This window comes from Cenococcum geophilum, assembly GCF_001692895.1.
Source record: "Cenococcum geophilum 1.58 unplaced genomic scaffold K441scaffold_30, whole genome shotgun sequence".
In the NCBI taxonomy this organism is placed as follows: domain Eukaryota; kingdom Fungi; phylum Ascomycota; class Dothideomycetes; order Gloniales; family Gloniaceae; genus Cenococcum; species Cenococcum geophilum.
In genome coordinates, this window is record NW_027137588.1 from 1,710,998 (window position 1) to 1,730,201 (window position 19,204).

At 43.4% G+C, this 19,204-nt stretch overlaps 5 protein-coding genes across 5 annotated transcripts; all 5 read left to right on the forward strand.

Moving 5' to 3' along the window:
* The first annotated feature begins 945 nt into the window (after positions 1 to 945).
* K441DRAFT_662540 (uncharacterized protein) lies at positions 946 to 2,089 on the forward strand. Its single transcript, XM_067649056.1, has 3 exons — positions 946 to 1,371; positions 1,422 to 1,960; positions 2,019 to 2,089. The coding sequence occupies exons 1-3, from the start codon at positions 968 to 970 to the stop codon at positions 2,033 to 2,035; spliced, it is 960 nt and encodes a 319-aa protein (XP_067502380.1). The 5' UTR covers positions 946 to 967; the 3' UTR covers positions 2,036 to 2,089.
* A 335-nt stretch (positions 2,090 to 2,424) lies between these two features.
* Positions 2,425 to 3,231, forward strand: K441DRAFT_568977 (uncharacterized protein; the record flags this gene model as incomplete). Its single annotated transcript, XM_067643846.1, has 2 exons — positions 2,425 to 2,590; positions 2,912 to 3,231. Coding segments are annotated over 2 exons (486 nt in total), but the record flags the coding sequence as incomplete, so codon positions are not given.
* A 53-nt stretch (positions 3,232 to 3,284) lies between these two features.
* On the forward strand, positions 3,285 to 4,035 carry K441DRAFT_726165 (uncharacterized protein; the record flags this gene model as incomplete). The annotated part of the gene is made up of 1 exon (XM_067654139.1): positions 3,285 to 4,035. A coding segment is annotated over exon 1 (348 nt), but the record flags the coding sequence as incomplete, so codon positions are not given.
* A 1,485-nt stretch (positions 4,036 to 5,520) lies between these two features.
* Positions 5,521 to 6,293, forward strand: K441DRAFT_662542 (uncharacterized protein). Its single transcript, XM_067649057.1, has 3 exons — positions 5,521 to 5,695; positions 5,744 to 6,162; positions 6,226 to 6,293. The coding sequence occupies exon 2, from the start codon at positions 5,805 to 5,807 to the stop codon at positions 6,003 to 6,005; it is 201 nt and encodes a 66-aa protein (XP_067502383.1). The 5' UTR covers positions 5,521 to 5,695; positions 5,744 to 5,804; the 3' UTR covers positions 6,006 to 6,162; positions 6,226 to 6,293.
* A 6,780-nt stretch (positions 6,294 to 13,073) lies between these two features.
* Positions 13,074 to 16,791, forward strand: K441DRAFT_662543 (uncharacterized protein). The gene is made up of 5 exons (XM_067649058.1): positions 13,074 to 13,743; positions 13,798 to 15,418; positions 15,470 to 15,772; positions 16,000 to 16,146; positions 16,267 to 16,791. The coding sequence occupies exons 1-5, from the start codon at positions 13,325 to 13,327 to the stop codon at positions 16,609 to 16,611; spliced, it is 2,835 nt and encodes a 944-aa protein (XP_067502384.1). The 5' UTR covers positions 13,074 to 13,324; the 3' UTR covers positions 16,612 to 16,791.
* The last annotated feature ends 2,413 nt before the right edge of the window (positions 16,792 to 19,204 follow it).

A 19,204-nucleotide genomic window follows, 5' to 3' on the forward strand; every position in this document is an offset into this window, starting at 1 on the left:
AGGCTAACCTGTACAAAAAATAAAACTGAAAGCTTTAAGCGGATATAAACTCGTAAATTTTGTAGAATATTATAAAGTGAGGTGGATATTAGTGGATAACGGGGTGGAATTTGATAGAAAATATAAGGTTAAGTGAAACCTGACAGAATAAATAGAAATTGTCAGGATACGTGGGGTGAGTGTGAAGTGCTAGGCACCTAGCATAAACAAATTGGTGAGGCGAAATAAGACGAAAATTGGTTGGAAGCTAATAGGAGCTAGTGGGTACTGTAAAGCTAGGTGTAATGGAAGCTGGCATAGGACTGGTGGAATATGGTAGAAAATATAACGAGAGATGGAGACTAGTAGAGTACTAATGGAATCTGGCAGAGAATGATGTGAGAGGTTAAGACGGACAGAGGGTTAGTAGAATCCGGCAGAGAGTAAGATAAGAAGTTAAGACGGGCAGAGCACCCGTAGAGTCTGGTAGGAAGTAAGATAAGAGATGGAAACTAGTAAAAAGCCGGTGGAATCGGATAGAAAACGGGATAAGGAGTGGAAACTAGCAAGCACTAGTGGAATCTGGTAGTAAATATGACGAGAAGAGGAGACTGGAGGCTACTAGGTAGTGCTTAGTGGAAAAGGTGCCATTAAGACAGGGCGTCGCTAGACCTTAGTAAAACTCTTATGCTTCGTAGATTTTAATAGATTATAGTAAGTTATCTTAGCTATAATAATAGCTATTAACTCATTATAGTATATATTAAGGATAGTAATCTAGAATTAAAAAATATATATTACTCTATACTAGGAAACAATAAATATAATTTATATAATTTATATTATTATATAAAGGGGTTAAGAAATTAATATATTTTTATTTTAGTAGGGTAGAGAAGTATATGTAAGGTATGTCCGTGCATAAGATAGCCCGAACGCCTAGCTAGAAAACTGCTAATTTTCCTTGCTAAAACACCATCTTGTCAATATGAACCGCGGATGTAGATGGTGCAGCTTTATTCCTAAGAATGACCAAGGCCTATCGCTCCATTTACGCCGCTGTAAATTGCGACCCGAAGCCCAAGCCCAGATTCCACGCGACGACACCAACGCGGACGCGCCTCCGCATGTCTACCTCGACCCACAGGCGGAGCCTAATGCAGGGATACACCAATATTTAGCCAGTGGAGGTGGCGAGTTCGAGGGTTTCAGCGCGTCTGGATACCAAGAGGAGTGCACTTCGGATAACGGGAATGACATACTACGCGGCGGAGACAGCAATCGCACCGGACTACTGTCTACATCATCGTCGCTACGCGTTGAAACTTTCGAGGAGCGGATGAATAAACAAGCCGGCATCCCAATTGCAAGCAACAAGGAATGGGTAGATGAGTAATAAGTAGCAACGCTGTCCTAGGTAATCCTACTAATCTAAGCCGCAGACCGCCATTTTCATTCCACCCATTTACCAGTGAATTCGACTATGCCTTTGCAGTATGGCTACACAGTATACAAAGTACAAAAGGCGATATTAAGCGGTTGTTGAATGACACCCGGCTTAACCAACTAACATCCTGCCTCAGTTTTAAATCAGCGGATGATTGGGAGGAGAAGTTGCACAGACTACCACTAGGTATAGTTAACGAAGAATGGACAAAAACTCGCTACGAACCTATTACACGTATACAAGGCATCCACCGGCCTTTGTATTACTGCGTATACCGAGATGTTGTAAAGGCAATTAAGTTTCTTATTGGTCATAGACCCTTTAGAGATTCCCTCATGTACTCCCCAACGAGAGTATACAACACTAGTAATCAGAGGGTCTATAACGAACTATACACCGCTGATTGGTGGTGGGAAACCCAGGCACGGCTACCAGATGGCGCGACCGTCGTACCAGTGCTACTCGCCACAGATAAAACGCAGCTGACAACGCATCACGGCGACAAGTCCTCGTGGCCAGTATATATTACTATTGGTAATCTCAATCGAAAAACGCGCAGGAAACAGAACTTACCCGCTAACCTACTGCTTGGATTTATTCCTAATATGAAGAGCATAGACTACGACACGCGGAGTGCTTGTTATCATAAAGCTATGGAGGAGATGTTAAAACGTAAGTGCTTAATATATAATAAGTAGAAACCCTATCTAACAAGTCTTATAGCGCTTGAAAGTCTCTGGTATAAAGGCATTAATATGGAATGTGCAGATGGGAGAATCCGCCAATGTTACCCCGTTATATGCGGAATAATGGCAGACTATAAGGAGCAGGTTCTTATTACCGGTGTGAAAAGCCAGTAACACTGCATAATATGCTAAGTACCACCCAATAAACGCGAAAACCTTTTAGAACGTCACCCGCTTAGGACGCACGAGTTAACCAAAAAGCAGATTGCAGCGTAACAAGCAAATGACACACCTTAAACGGATCCAGATTGGGTGCATCCCGTACTATGCTTTGCATGGAAACACGGCCTGATTAATATACACAACGCAATGATGGCAGATATTCTCCATCAACTGCTGAAAGGCATTGTTATGCGTCTTATTAAATGGATACGAAAGATAACAAGTGAAGTTATCCCCGCTAGCAAGAAACGAAAATGTTACAGGAGAACTGTTTAAGACATTTCAGTAGAGAGTTAGATTGATTAGCGTTTTATGGAAATACCTCAATATCCCGGCTTAAAAGTATTTTATAATACTCCATTTAGTCAAATATTACAGTGGACTGGCGACAAACAAAAGTTAATCCTAAAGCAACTAATTCCCGCCCTAGCTCCACTTCTTACTAGTAAGGCACCATATGCGATACACTTTACTCGGGCGATACTAGATTTTGTTACTATAGCACAGTACCGAACTCACGATGAAGAGACACTCTGGTATATAGAGCATGCGCTGTATCGGATTAACAAATTAAAAGGCGTGTTTCAAGGTTTCCGACCTAAGGCAAGGGATTCGGACGAGGGGCATTTTAACTTCCCAAAGTTTTATGCTATGACCCATTTTATGGATTATATCCGCCAGTTTGGCGCTGCTAATGGTTATAATACATCAAACGGAGAAGCTGCCTATAAGTACGCTGTAAAGGCGTATTGGAATCGAATAAATAAACAGAGTGATTTCGAGTTACAGATCTGCCTCCACAACACCCGGCGCGTATCTGTGCTAGCGACGGAGAGTTGGTTGTTGCATTGTAATTCCAGGACTGTATCTACTGCAGAACGTAGTATGTTACTATAATTAACTAAACCGACGCGTTATCTTGATATGCGATTAACCCCTTAGGGTCTAGAAACGGATTAGTATGCCTACATATCCCAATACGGTCTCGGTCTTACAAAATGGCGGACAGTAGGGATATTAGCCGATAGTCTTGAAATATCTGATTTTGAGGACGCGCTTGCTGTATTTCTTTATAAATGTAGAAGGAAGGTCGTCGGCCAAAATTCTACGCGGGCTGATATGGACCGCCGTGACCTGGACCCTTCTTAGATTAGGTCATACTTTGTTTAAGTACACCCCTCCTTAAAATGCTGGAAGCGGACGGGCGCGGATCCAAACGACCTTAACCAAGTAGCTGAGGAAATTGTACACTGCACACCGAATTGGCGAAAGTCGAGCAATTGGAAGCGCGACTATGTATGGGTGTAAGAATACACGGCCGACGATAGAGATGGGAGAGGGAAGACTAGGCCCATGGGTGGAAGAATGGTAGGACAACTCCAGGTTGTTATTACCATATTGGATCATTCTACTTTGGGGGACAACGGCCTCCCTCTTCAATTTACCGGGGCAATGGTAAACCTCATGCAGTACCAAAACAATGGCAGGCCTCACCCCGTCCATGGTATGACTGAGGTTAAACACTGGCATCCAACTACTGCTAGAAACCCACGCTCCCTGGCCGGTGGTAGATTTTACTCTATGCAGTCTATACTACGAAGTGCTCATGTAGTTCCAGCTGGTTATAGTCACCCTGACCTATTTTATATTAATAACTATATTGACTGGGACCAGTATAATACAGTGTATTCACCAGATTTCTTAGAAGGAGGGTCTCGAGTTGTATTAGCGTATCAACAGGCTACCGCCAAAAGGCCATTTTTACTATAAGTTTTAACTATATATTCCGTTCACTGTTTTCCACTATCCCACTGCTTTCCACTGATTTCCACTATTCCACTGCTTTCTACTGCTTTCCACCGCTTTCTGCTGCTTTCCGCTATCCCACTGTCTTCCACTGCTTTCTACTATCCCACTGCTTTCCACTACTTTCCACTACCCCACTTCTTTATCCCACTGCTTTCCACTGCTTTCCACTATCCCACTGCTTTCTACTGCTTTCCACTGCTTTCTACTGCTTTCCGCTATCCCACTGCTTTCCACTATCCACTACTTTCCGCTACTTTCCACTATCTCACTGCTTCCCACTGCTTCCCACTGCTTTCCACTGCTTTCCACTATCCCACTGCTTTCCACTACTTTCCACTATCCCACTGCTTTCCACTGCTTTTCACCTTCCCACTGCTTTCACTATCCCACTACTTTCCACTACTTTCCACTACCCACTTCTTTATCCCACTGCTTTCCACTGCTTTCCACTATCCCACTGCTTTCTACTGCTTTCCACTGCTTTCTACTGCTTTCCGCTATCCCACTGCTTTCCACTATTCCACTACTTCCCGCTACTTTCCACTATCCCACTGCTTTCCACTGCTTTCCACTGCTTTCTACTGCTTTCCGCTATCCCACTGCTTCCCGCTATCCCACTGCTTTCCACTGCTTTCCACTATCCCACTACTTTCCACTGCTTTCCACTATCCCACTGCTTTCCACTACTTTCCACTATCCCACTGCTTTCCACTACTTTCCACTATCCCACTGCTTCCCACTGCTTCCCACTATTCCACTGCTTCCCACTGCTTCCCACTATCTCACTGCTTTCTACTACGTTCTACTACATTCCATTGCTTTCTACTACGTTCCACTACGTTTCATTGCTTTCTACCACGTTCCACTACTTTTAATTTTGTTATCTTCTAATCGGAGGTCCCGGCCTCCGCCAAAATACTTTGATATCTGTAATGAGGGCCAGAATATTATCAGCGAAAACGGAGATACTCCACTACAAGTCAACAAGATCTTAGGTCCGTATGGCTCGACGGAGGAGTATCTGAGCTCTCAGTACAATCTTTTGAGAAGACACGATTAAACCGTTAAGAGAGGCAGTGGGTCAAAGCAGACCCTTTTGATTTAACGGAATCTGGATATAGTAATGGAGTCGGTATATATGAATAGGTAAGCATGCTACGATTCCATAGCAGTCATCCATTAACATCTGCAAGGTCCATATCAGCTCAGTAATATTTTCACCTCGAGGGCTGGCAATCCGCGTGGCGTTCTCACTCAGGAGAGTAGGGAAAATGATTCGTTGGGATCAGTCGAAAAGACTAGTCGCCGGGTCTCTAGTTGCTTTAACTCCCGAGGCTGACAATTTTCGAACGAAATGTATACTCGCGACAGTGGCGGCGAGGCCATTGGCCGCATTAAAACAGAATCCCCTAGAGGTTGACTTATTCTCTGCCAGACCTAAAGAGATTAATATCGACCCATCTGTATCATGGACGATGGTTGAGGAATGAACTGGATTTCGCGAAGCCAGTCGCCACACTATGTTGGCATTGCAAAAGCTAACAAGAGTGCTGTAAGTGTGCGATGTTTTCTGAATAAGAAGATATCTAACCATTAATAGATTCCCGTTATCAGAAAACCTTGTTTAAGTCCAACAGAATGTCAAAGCACTATAATACGTCATGAATAAGCCTCATACGGATCTTAGTTCAATCGTGGCAATCGAGGATGCTTCCTCAGTTGAGAATGTGAACATTCTTGAAGACTGGCCCCTTCTTCCATTGAAGCTATCACCTTACGCTGTACTTGATATTTATACAAGGAAGGTCTCTGCGACTTGGCTTAACCCTGCCACGGATATAAATGATATCTGTAGGGGGTGATAGATTTTTTGGAGTTGATTTCCCAGGGAGACTTTCGGTTTTCCGTGCCAAAAATCGCATCACGTGACGACGCTCGGGGACGCATACATATACCCCTTCCCGCAGCTACACTATCACTGAATATTCTAGATTTCGCCCTCGGAGCTATTTGTAATAGGTATTCCTGGAAGATGTATCAATTCAAAGCTCCAAAATTGAACATTGTTGACGTTTTACATAGGGGTCGTCGATCGAGCTCCCGGGACAAAGTTTAACACCACACCAAGATTACAACTTCCTCGTTATGGCTGAGCAATCCTAAAACCCTCCTTCTCCTCCCCTTCCTCCTATTGCTCGGCGCCGAGCCTTATTGCATCGTCGCCGAGCCTTATTGCATCGCTGAGCATCATTGCATCGCCGCTGAGCATCATTGCATCGCCGCTTAGCCTCATTGCATCGCCGCCGAGCCTCATTGCATCGTCGCCGAGGCCTCTCACCCAATTGGGCAATCGGAGGTCGTGGGTTCAATTCCCGTGCGTGGCACGTCAAAAAGATCAAAAAAAAGAAGGTAGTTCCTATCAAATCACGTATGAGCGAGGCTCTAAATTAATCCTATAATTCTCTACGTCTCGCAAGGCCTAGAAAATCATAACGCCCTTTTTTCTACACGATATTTTAGTGTACACACCTGACGGCGAGCCGTAGCTCCTTAATCCCACTAGGCTAGATTTAAAATTAAGAGAACTAAGAGGACTTACTACTACGCCACGATGACTTTGTATCATGATTTCCTAAATTTAATTAAAATATAACCCCTTCCTAAACCTTAGGATTAAGCTTTATATATTTAATCACAAAGGCAACGTGCAGGCAGATTAGTAGCAGAATGTAATAATTTCGTGACACGGGCCGTCGAAATCGGACTCTGCACCTGTACGAGGTGACTTGGCCTACGAACCTACTAGTCTTCGGATTCAGCAGAGCCAACGCAGAGACGTCGCACAGCGTGCGGGTGGGAGCTGGTGGTCGTTGAGACGTGGGCAGTGGTGAAAAGGTTTCACGGGGAATGGTGAGCTCGAAAACCACCGCTGACGGTGCCCCCTCACAGTAAACGACTACTATGCCCTTACCCGAGCCCACCTATGTAATCCTCATGGATACGAGTCTGATTCGACGTCCCTGAACCCCAAATTGAAGATATCGACGACCCCTTATATCGACGAACGAGTGAACAAAAGAACGAGCAAACAAATACACCCCTTCCTAACCCCTAGGGCGATCGCCCGCGGAGCATGTGGTCATTCGCCGTCCGCACCGTATTCTGCCTGACAGCCTGGATAACAACCCCATGGTTTTCCTGTCTCTACGGCCGGCCATCCTAGAAAGGGCCTAGCAACTGGGGCCTAGGCACAAAAGATACCTAGAGCACATATATATCCCGCTCGCCTTTCGGTGTTACGGAGCCGGTTACGGATGAATCCCCCTTGCGCCTTCGATAAACTCTAGGGGGGGGGGAAGGGTGTACGCGGCAAAAAGTCTACAGAGGTGGCGTGTGTTGGGGACGGTCAAGACATAGGAAACTGCTACAAGTATATGGCAATCAATCGGTTAACAGCAAGGCCCAGTTGGGACGTAGCGAACCCTAGCTGCAGATAAGCTGGAAGAAGGATGCAGTGGTTACCAAGGAGATCCAACATCTATAGAGGTCTGGACGTAGCTGCTGGGCAGCCCTAGGGGGCCGCCAGCTGCGCGTGGAGGTGGTCAACGGGGTTTTTTATCCTACTGAGGTGGCTTAGGGTTTTTCTCCCCCAATACCAGGGGATTTTTCCTGTAAAATATCAATGTTCCCCTAGGTGCGGAGTAGTCTGCGTAGGCCCGATAGTGATCTAAATCAGACGTTAAGCAATAATTAATTAATTAATAATTAAATTAATTAGTGGTATATAACTATAGGGCTTATATCTAAATAGAAACCTGTTAGGTTCTTGCCAGGAGCCTATTAGTACAATTAGGAAATACTAGGTTCCTGCCAGGAGCCTATCAGGACGATTAGGAAATAATTATCCTGCCAGGAGCCTGCCAGGAGCCTGCCAGGACGATCAGGACGATCAGGAAAATCAAAATCCTGCCAGGAGGCCTCCAGGATCTTGGCACCCCAACAAAATGCTGATGAGGGATACTTTATAGTATATATAGAAGAAATCTTAGCGGAAGATATCGCTAGAATCTATATTAAGGAAGTATTTATAAGATATAAAGCACTAAGTAAGATTATATTAGATAGAGATTTAAGATTTATAGCAGCATTTTAGGACGTATTTTTAGCGGAGTAAGGAATTTAAGTAGTAACTTCTACCGTATATTATCTGTAGACAGACGGTTAAACGGAAAGATTAAATTAGATACTAGAATAGTATCTAAGGCATTATATTAATTATATATAGAATAATTAGGTATTACTATTACTAGTTATATAGTTTATATATAATATAACGCCATAAGAAGGTATAGGCATATTACTATTTAAGGCAAATTACGGATATAAGCTAAGAATATTGTTATTACTATAGTAAGTAAAGAAAATGAGTAGTATAGCTAAAGAAAGAATAAAGACGTTAATAAATCTTTATATAGACCTTATAGAATTAGTAAAGAAAGTATAAGAGAGAATAAAAAAGTACTATAATACTAAGAGATCTAAGGGACTAGATCTTAAGGAGGGAGATAAAGTATAGCTACTATATAAAAATTTTAAGAGTTAATAACTAAGTAAGAAGTTAGACTATATTAGACTAGGACCTTTTAAAATTATATAAAGGATTTTACCGGTTATATTTAAGTTAAACCTACTAGCTAAAATAAAGATCTACCCTATATAGTATATCGCAATATTAGAGCCAGTATATAGGAATATTAAGCTACCGGTTTATAAAGCAGACACGTATAGAGGATAAGAAGAAGACAAATAGTAAGTTTTAAAGATTGTTAATTATAAGGACATTAACGATAAAATATAGTATAAGGTTAAGTGGATAGGCTATACTAAGACTACTTAAAAGCTACTAGAGAATTTAAAGAACGTTATAGGAAAGGTATAGGAGTATTAGAAGAGATTAGGTTAGGTAGTATTAATAAAAAAGGATTGCTAAAAAATAAGTCACCTAAGGGGGACCTAAGAAGAGCATTTGCTAAGCTACTTAGATCTATTTCCTTCTCTATTAAAAGAGAATCCATTCTTTTATTACTAAGTTCCTGTAAACCTTATTTTATAAGTTTCTACTCCTTAAAATAAACCTTTTTACGCACCTTTTTAAGACGGATTAGTTAAGCGGACGCCGCTAAGCAAGACTTAAGGGCCCGTTGCTGAGTATCGGTAGCCTCCTATTTAGCGTCCTAAGAACGGCGCAATTTAGCAAGAGTAATAGATAGTTTATTATCTAGCCGTATAGTAGCAGATTAAATATAAGACCCTAAAATAAATTAATTAAGGAACTAGATAACTATTAAGAGTAATAGGTTGCGTATATTTAGTATTAGAGATAGAGTAAACGTTATAAGATAAATAAATATTCGCTTTAGTATACTTTAAGTAAGAAAACGGTTATTATAAAGATAGGTTTGCTAATGTAATATAAACTAGCCCCTTTTTTAAGCAGCAAAAACATAGAGACGGTATAATCTTACTAAGAGATAATATTGCAGCAATAGTGCGAATGCGACGAGCAGTTAAGGAAGAAGAAATTGCTTTAGGTATAATAAGCAATAATATTAACTAAATTAATTAGACGGATATTATACCTCTAGTAAACAACTTAGAGATATTAGGGATCTTTAAGGATAAAGATAAAGAGGAGGGAGATAGTGTTATGGACGCTTTAAGTATAATATTATAACTACTTAGGGAAGAGTTGGAAGAAGCTAGTTAGTTAATTTAGGTACGGTCTAGAATAGAGCCGATAAAGCTATATAACGAGGAATAGTAACTAAGGTTATATAGGGTAATCTATATAATCTGTATAATCTGTATAATCTATAATAAAGCAGATAGAGCATACGTATATTATGTATAAGAAGGATTTTATAGGAGTACGGTTGTGTATTTAAGGACCCTTAGTCCCTACCTAGATAGTTCCTTCCTTATAGTAATTCTTAGAATATAATTAGAGTTAATTTATTAGGCAACTACTCTACTAGTTATTATTATATTGTTAACTTTTATACCTGCATTTCCTATACACCTAGCCCAATAATAGGACCTACCGTAGTTCTTACTACAAGATTCCGTTACATAAACTAACTATCCTAATACTTAAGTATATACTCGGCGTACGCAGCTAGGGTAACTATATAGCTTTATAGTATATTAAAATTTGCTTTACTATAAGGAAATAGGGTAGGAAAGGCGCCGCGTATAATAAAACTAGCTGATCGCTTAGAGAGAGGTGTTTATTACATAGTAGGAACCTCTAAACCCGCTTATAGGTCTTATTAGTGTTAAACCTCGCGACCTAAAAGCTTTAATTTATTAAGGTTAGGTACTAGATTAGGAACTAAAGTATCTAGTATATTATTATTAAATTCGCTATTTAGTATATTATTACTAAGCTTAGTAAGTAAAGGATTAATAGTAGGAGGATATTATATAGGAATAGTAGGGTAAGCCGTTGGGCTACTAGAATTAGACTCTAACTTATTAATATAAGGTAGCTAATTTAATATAGAGCTATTTTTAGGTAAGTTAGTAAGCTAGGTGCTATATATTTTAACGTTACAATAATTAGGATAATTAACCTTTAGAAAGTAAAGCCACTATGCTATAGTAGAGCGCCTTATAGTATACCGCTTAGTAAACCGCCAACTTAGGTATTCGCCACCCTCTACTGCTGTAGGCTTTACAACAAGTATATTAAGTTTAGTAGGTAGCCGTAGTAGCTGCCTCTAAGTCTTTAGTGTGTTCTAGCTAAAGTAGTAGACGTGGCTAGTATAGCGGTATTGCTAGCTATATATACGCACAACTTGCAGATAAACGTATACGCGCGTAATTAGAAGCTCCTCTACCGCGGTAAGTATAGGTAGGAAGCTAGAAATAGGCCCCGGATTAAGCCCGTTGCTTTTACCAAATAGGGGAGGAAGGGTTAGATCCTTAAGGCTATTAGCGTCCTTAACGCAGGCTTTATATATACCTATATTGTTACCCTTTATAGCTAGGCCTATTTAGAACTACCTCTCCTTGTAACAGCTGCACGTCTCTATGCATTCAGCCTGTAGTATACTCCTAAACTTCTTAATTCGCTCCCAATCGACAGCCAAAACGGGTGTGGCCGTAGTTGGAGCTTGCCGCGAGGGAGCTTGCCGTAAGGGAGCTTGCCGTGAGGGAGCTTGCCGTAAGGGGGCTTGCCGTAAGGGGGCTTGCCGTAAGGGGGCTTACCATAAGGGGGCTTACCGCGAGGGAGCTTGCCACGAGGGAGCTTGCCGCGAGGGAGCTTGCCGTAAGGAAGGTGGTATTAGCGGTAGAGTAGGTGTTGGCGGTAGAGTAGGTATTAGCGGTAGAGCAGGTATTAGTGGTAGAGTAGGTATAGGAGCTAGTTCTGGTAAGGACGTATTTAGGCTATCTAGAGTGCCTCTTCTACTATATAGAGCTTTATCTATGGTATATAGCGGAGGAGTAAGCGAGTAAGCTTTACCCCGCTAATTAAGAATGCGGTGCTCCCGTTATATTACCCTAATTGTCTTCCGCCGTTAAGCTATTTTAGGGGTATCTTGGCTGTTCTGGCCGTGAGGTAGGAAGGAGTTCTTAGTATTATTTTTAGGTAGAGCAGTTTACTAGCGCCTTATAGGATGATTCTTAGTAGTAGAACCTAACTCTATAAGAGCTCTCCGCTTATTTAAATTATATTTAGAGGCCTAGAAAGGTAAGTAGAAGTAAAAGTAATAGATAGGGAAGACGTACCTTTAACTGATATAACTGGCATAGCTTTAAAAGCTTCTTTAAAGGGCCGTCTTTTATAAAGTTAAGGCGGGGCTTATAGATATAGCACTTGCTGCACTTAATTGTAGTAGGATCTGCTATATATATAATGTATATAGTGGTATTAATAGAGGTGTTAACAAAAAGGAAGGTGTAATACTAAGATATTTTAATATTTATAGTATTTTAATATTTGTTACGTGGATTCTGCTACAACCTACCACCCGCAAGTTTTTTTCTAACTAATTAGAAGCCAACTTTTAAACCAATCAAAAGCTAGCTTGGCGGAAGTTTGAAAATTTGAATACCCAACCTGAAAGTATAGACCACTCGTACCTCGGGTCAACAAACAGACTACTATGGTATCAGGGTTCTATTTTGTGGGTGGGTCGCAAGTAGCCAGGAGGCCCTGCCAAAGCCCCACAATTTATTACACCAATTAACTACCTGGTCTCTATGTAATTAATATACCTTTATTCACACATCTTCGGCTAAATCTCTTTAATCTTTACTAACAATCATTAATTAACGTGCTTGACCAGTAAGCTGCGCAGACCAGTAAGCTGCGCAGCGAAAAACCCACCAAAAATCGGAAAAACTGCACCTTAATATCTCAACAATGGCGTAATAATAAATTCCAAAATCTTATAATTGGTCTTTAATACCTATTTTAAGACTCCTATTAGATTTTAAAAGTAATCCATTAAGTAGTTTTAGAGATATAGTAATTTAGGAGGCCAAAAACTCTAAAAACCTAATATCTTAATAACGGCTAGGCTTATTACTCTAGAACTTAAACAAGAGTCTTAGGGTAAGTATAAAAGACTAATTATAAAAAATTAGAATTTATTATTATGCCATTGTTGAGATATTAAGGTGCAGTTTTTCTGATTTTTGGTGGGTTTTTCGCTGCGCAGCTTACTGGTCTGCGCAGCTTACTGGTCAAGCACGTTACAAAGCCCCTGTATGCACCTATGTACCCGCCCCACCCACAAAATATAACCCAGATACCATAGTAGGAGTTAGCCGTTATAAAATACGGTATATTAGTAATCAAGCGGCTTGTCTACGATAGGCTGCGCCACATGTAGGTCAGTCTTTCCGTTGACCATATGCTCCCACGTCCCATCTGGCCCAGTATATCTGTGGCCGGAGTAGGTCGGCCGCCCTCCCCGCTAGCGCAGGCAAACTGCAGATTGCTTCGCGCGGTGCCTGGAAATGGTGCCAGCAATCTTGGCGTCAGCCTTGTCGAGCTGAAAGATGCACTGCGACACTCTTTCCAACATAGGACCGGCCTCGCAGCTGTGTGCGTTCACCAGTGTGCCGCTGTAAACTTATCGCCAGGCCCAGCCACTTCTCTACTGTTCGCATCATGGATGGTCTTTCGGCGGCAGCAAGCGTTACTGGTATCGTCGACATATCCGCCAAAATCGCCTCGCTCTGCTTCCAATACTCAGTCGCCGTTAAGGATGCGAAGAAGGATATTAATCGCCTTCAGGGGACAGTTACTGACATCAAGAATGTCCTCGAAGAAGTCAAACAGCTATTAGACAAGCAGGACAAAACACGGCTCTCGACCACACATAAGTTATCGGACTCGCTCGAAGAATGTTATCAACAACTACAAGAGCTGAAGGCGCGACTGGAGCCGGGGAAGACTCGCAAAGCGATGCACCGTTTTGGTGTGCGAGCTTTAAAGTGGCCTTTTACGAACAAGCAGGTGGAGAAGATGGTCGCCAGTCTTGAAAAATACGAGCAGACTTTCAGCCTCGCGCTTCAGGTTGATCAAACGTAAGTTATGTGTGTTTAATGATTTGCGCAAAGACTAATAAGTGATCTATATAGGGGTCTCATTCTTAGTGTTGATCGGAAGCTAAGTCTTGTTGACAAAAAAACCGACAACCTTTTATCAAAGATTGACGTGGTGAAACTGCCAATCGCCATGGGAGCGTCCTTTGACTCTCATATGGAGGAGCACAATGCGAGATGTCTTAGCAACACACGAGTTGAGCTACTAAGTCAAATAACGGAATGGGCGGAGGACAGGAACGGCAAACCCATATTCTGGCTGAATGGTATGGCAGGCACGGGAAAGTCTACGATTGCACGGACTGTTGCCCAGTCGTTTGCCAATAATGGCCAGCTAGGCGCGAGCTTCTTCTTTAAGAAGGGTGAGGGTGATCGCAGAAACGCTACTCGGTTTTTCACTACGATCGCCACTGATCTCATGGTCCGTATGCCAGAGATGATACCGGGCATTAGGAAGGCTATCGATGCTGTCCCTACCATTTTTGAGAAGGCCCTAAAAGACCAGTTTGAGAAGCTAGTCCTCCAGCCGCTCTTAGAAACAAGCCATGCTCCTTCGCGCGATTTAAACTTAGTTGTCGTGGTGGACGCTTTAGACGAGTGTGAGCAAGAAAAAGACATTAAAGCAATCCTTCAACTTCTCGCGCGAGCCAGGGATATTAGGCCAATCTCGTTACGGATTTTCGTAACGAGCAGACCGGAGCTCCCCATTCGTCTCAGTTTTAAACAAATATCAGACGGAACGTATCAAGATGTACTTCTTCATGAAGTACAAAAGGAAACAGTTAAGGGCGATATAACCCTTTTCTTAGAGCATGAGCTCGGAGAGGTCAGGATGTCGCGCTCGCTTCCCCTAGACTGGCCTACCAAGGACCAAATCCGAACACTAGCCCAGATGGCCATCCCGCTTTTTATCTTCGCTGCTACAGCTTGTCGATATATCGGAGATAAACGAGATAACCCTAAAAAACGCTTAAATCTCGTGCTCGGGTATCAGAAAACAGCCTCTGAGCTCGATAAGACCTATCTCCCAATCCTAAACCAGCTGTTTGATGATGAAGATGAGGAGGATAAGGAAAGGCGGGCTAGCGAGTTCCGGGAAATAGTTGGGAGTATCGTTGTTCTAGAGAGCCCACTCTCTATTATTTCACTTGCACACCTCCTCGGTATTCCTAAGGACGATATTAGCTGCCGGCTGGACTCTCTACACTCCGTCCTCAACATTCCCAATAGCGAGGATGTACCCGTAAGGCTCCTACATCTGTCTTTTCGTGAATTCCTTGTCGATCCTCAAAAGCAGGGAAAGAGTCCGTTCTGGGTAGATGAGAAAGAAACACACGAGAGGCTAGCATCCCAGTGCCTTAAACTAATGTCTAGTCCAAAAGGCCTGCGGCAAAACATGTGCAACCTCCTAATACCTGGGGCTCTAAAAAGCGAGATCGATGAACGGATAATAGCTAGCTGTCTATCACCTGGGTTACAATACGCTTGCCGTTATTGGGTGCACCATCTAGAGCAGAGTAAACGCCATATCCACGACGGGAACTCTATCCACATTTTCCTCCAGAAGTATTTTCTTTACTGGCTAGAAGCTATGAGCCTTATTGGAGAAGTATATAAATGTATTTATATAATTAATAGCCTACAGGCGCTCACAGACGTAAGATTGATTTAAATATTTTATTTATTGCTGTACTTACCTATAATGTAGTCAGACAAAAGTGCTAGCTCGAGCTTTCTTCATGATGCTAAGCGATTTGCGCTGCGGTTTCAATCTCTATTACAAAATGCACCTTTACAGGTCTATTCTTCGGCCCTTATTTTTGCTCCAGAGATGAGTATAATACGGAAGACATTCACCGACTATATTCCGGGGTGGGTCAATAGGCTATCAAAGATAGAAGATAACTGGGATTATTGCCGCAGCACGCTCGAGGGCCATTCCGGCTCGGTCTACCACGTAGCCTTCTCGCCGGACGGCCAGCTAGTAGCGTCTGCATCCGGCGACAGGACTGTGCGGCTATGGGATGCAGCAACGGGGTCTTGCGCAGCACGCTCGAGGCCATTCCGACTTGGTCCACCACGTAGCCTTCTCGCCGGACGCCAGGGTAGTAGCGTCTGCATCTTACGACAGGACTGTGCGCTATGGGGATGCAGCAACGGGGTCTTGCCGCAGCACGCTCGAGGGCCATTCCGGCTGGTCCGCCACGTTAGCCTTCTCGCCGGACGGCCAGCTAGTAGCGTCTGCATCCGGCGACAGGGACTGTGCGGCTATGGGATGCAGCAACGGGGTCTTGCCGCAGCACGCTCAAGGGCCATTCCCGCTGGGTCAACCACGTAGCCTTCTCGCCGGACGGCCAGCTAGTAGCGTCTGCATCCGACAAGACTGTGCGGCTATGGGATGCAGCAACGGGGCTTGCCGCAGCACGCTCAAGGGCCATTCCGGCTCGTCAACCACGTAGCCTTCTCGCCGGATGGCCAGCTAGTAGCGTCTGCATCCGCGACGAGACTGTGCGGCTATGGGATGCAGCAACGGGGTCTTGCCGCAGCACGCTCGAGGGCCATTCCGGCTCGGTCAACCACGTAGCCTTCTCGCCGGACGGCCGGTATCTGGAAGCACCTGGAGGAGACATTCCTCTTCCTTCGCCTCTCTTGAGTAGTCTTCCCTCTCAGGCAAAAGAGCTGCCTACTATCTTTGTAAATGACCAGTGGATAAGTTCTATTACAAAAGCCCTACTTTGGCTTCCGCCTGAATATCGACCAAAATGTACAGCTGTTTATAGAAACGTGATTTGCGTAGGACATTCATCGGGTCGTATAACCTTACTTCAACTTTATCCAGATAAAAGCTAGCAATAATCCTATTTATCTTTATCTTTTTAATAATCTCTATTTTATAGAGGGGTCCGGGGGACTACATATATTTATATTATAAGAGAGCCTTTTCTAGCCTTTTCTATTGGTTCCGTTTTAGTTAAAGCTGATGATAACATACGTGGCGAGGTACTTGTCCCTTGCTACGCTAGCAGGGAGGGTGGCCGACCTGCTCCGGCTACACCTTGCCGAGATATGCTGAATTTGATAGGACTGTGGGAAAAAATAATAGACGGGAAAATTAAGGGGCCGTTCTGTTGCAACTACATATTCAATATGGAGGCTCCATATTGAACCGAAATAGAGCTCAAATATGATTCTGAAGGGATCGTTCGGTTAAACTCCTCATAATCAGAACCACAGAATTTTTAATGTTCCTTTCACCGCCCAAAAAACACGCTAAAAGGTTGGCAACTTTAGCTTCTGTAACGGAGCTCTTGGCGTCATTTCAATATGTAGCTCGAAGCTCCTGTTACAGATTCCAGTTCAATATGGAGGCTTCCGTTAAAGCCACAGACGCGTAACAAATTAGGAAGGAACACGTCCTTTCTGTTGGACTTTCAATTCATATTCAATCTGACGGTTTTGCAACCGAACGAACCCTAAGCCATATATAGCGCAGCTGATTGTAGATAACGCCACTTGATTACATACTACGTATCAGGCATAAGTTTCGTTAGTATGTGTGGAGCTTGGCAAAGGAATTCCTTTTTTTTCATTGGTTACTTTAAAAGATTGTCACACATTATTAATCGGACGGCCTGTCTTATCCTTGTTAATAATCCATGTCAGACGGACGTACTAACGAAACTTATGCCTGATACCGTAGTATACATCGTATTTTATAACGGCGATCTCTTAGGCTGTTCATATACGAGCCACAAGTACTGTCCGGCACTATTGTTTGACGCTTGACTTAATTTAGTAAGGAGCCGTTCGGTTGCAACCTCCATATTCAATATGGAGGCTCATATTGTAACCGATATGGGGCTCAAATCTGAATATCAGGTAGTTGTTCAGTAGATCTGACGACTTTTGAATCTAAAGTTCCTCCATATCGGTAAGCGCGTTAAATTTGCAAACTATACAGTAGTAAAAGTGAGATTCTTGGCACCGTTTTAGGGAGCGTTCGGTTGCAATCCGGAGCTTTTTCAATCTGACGTTGATCCGTGCTTCCACCGGCGTTAATTAGTAGATAATTAGTGGCGCTTAATCTGGTAGTCGTACTCAATCTGACTCTTGCAAAACGTACCTACTACCGATCCTTTATTACTATCGTATAGGGCCTACTGTAGTCCGCGTGGGCCCGACAGGGATCCGAATCGGACGTTAAGCAATAAATGAATAAATAAATAATAGGGCCTGCAGCAGCAGCAGCAGCAGCAGCAGTAACACCGTCGTCGGTAAGGGCGGTGGCGGTGGGGGCATGGTGGGCAATCGGACGGGTGCACGAGCAGAGCTCCAGATTCGACTTGACGATTGACCTGGAGAAAAAAGCTCCAGATTGATCTGACGCCAAGAGCTCAAGTTCAACTACTATATACGGTAAAGCATGCGAATTTGACGCGGTTGCCGATCTGGAGGAGCTCCAGATCAGAAAGTCGCCAGATTGACCGAACAGACACCTCCAGATCAACTCGGTTCTGAAGCCTCCAGATTCAATCTGGAGCTGCAACCGAACGCTCCCTTAATATATCCCTTGCGACGGTGGAATTCGTCCTACGGTTATCGATAAGAGCTAGCCAATAGAATCAATAGGATCAAGGCTCCGTGACCATACGCGTACTTTTGATTCTGGTGTTCGCGCACGGTCCAACTCACCGTTGCAAGGAATAGCTTCGAGCTCTTATTCTACAAGGGGGTAACATGAACGGGTCAGACGCCCACCCTGCTAGTATGGGTGAAGAAATAAGCGAGTCCAGAGTGACATAGCGGGGCCAGGTTATTTTGTTTACAGTACTAGCAGGGTGGGCGTCTGACCCGTTCATGTTACCCCCTTGTATATTCTATATTAATCTGGAACTCTCGCATATGCGTTAAAGTAACAACTTCTCGTAATATAGCGACTCTATACACCCCGATCGCGATACCACCGTTATATTTGCAAGCCTTATATAATATTATTATCTTAACCTTCTTAATCGCGATAAGCTTGTTTCCGGGGGGCGCTTAAACGGGAGGTGGGCGAAGGCGTGGAAAACGTCGATCGCAGAGAGGGCGTTGGCCGAGGAGAATGCTCTATTCCTACACTAAAGTAGGGTGTCGCGATAGAGGCCTGGTGGCAGAGAGGGCTCACTCGAACCGCTCACCGACATCAATCACACATTGTGCGAAGTCAAATCTGGAGCCTCATCTGGAGCCTTACCGAACGATCGACTCAATTACAGATTCAAATGAGCCATGGTAGTAGCCGCCACTAATTACAAAATGGGCGACACTAAAAGGCGCACAGATTGAACAGATTATGATATGGAGGCGATTTGCAGCCCCTAAGGCGACTGCTAAGAGTGGTGCGGGGCAAAATCTCAGTTGCGTGGTGTATTAAAGGGAACAGGCAAGGGTTGGTTGTCAA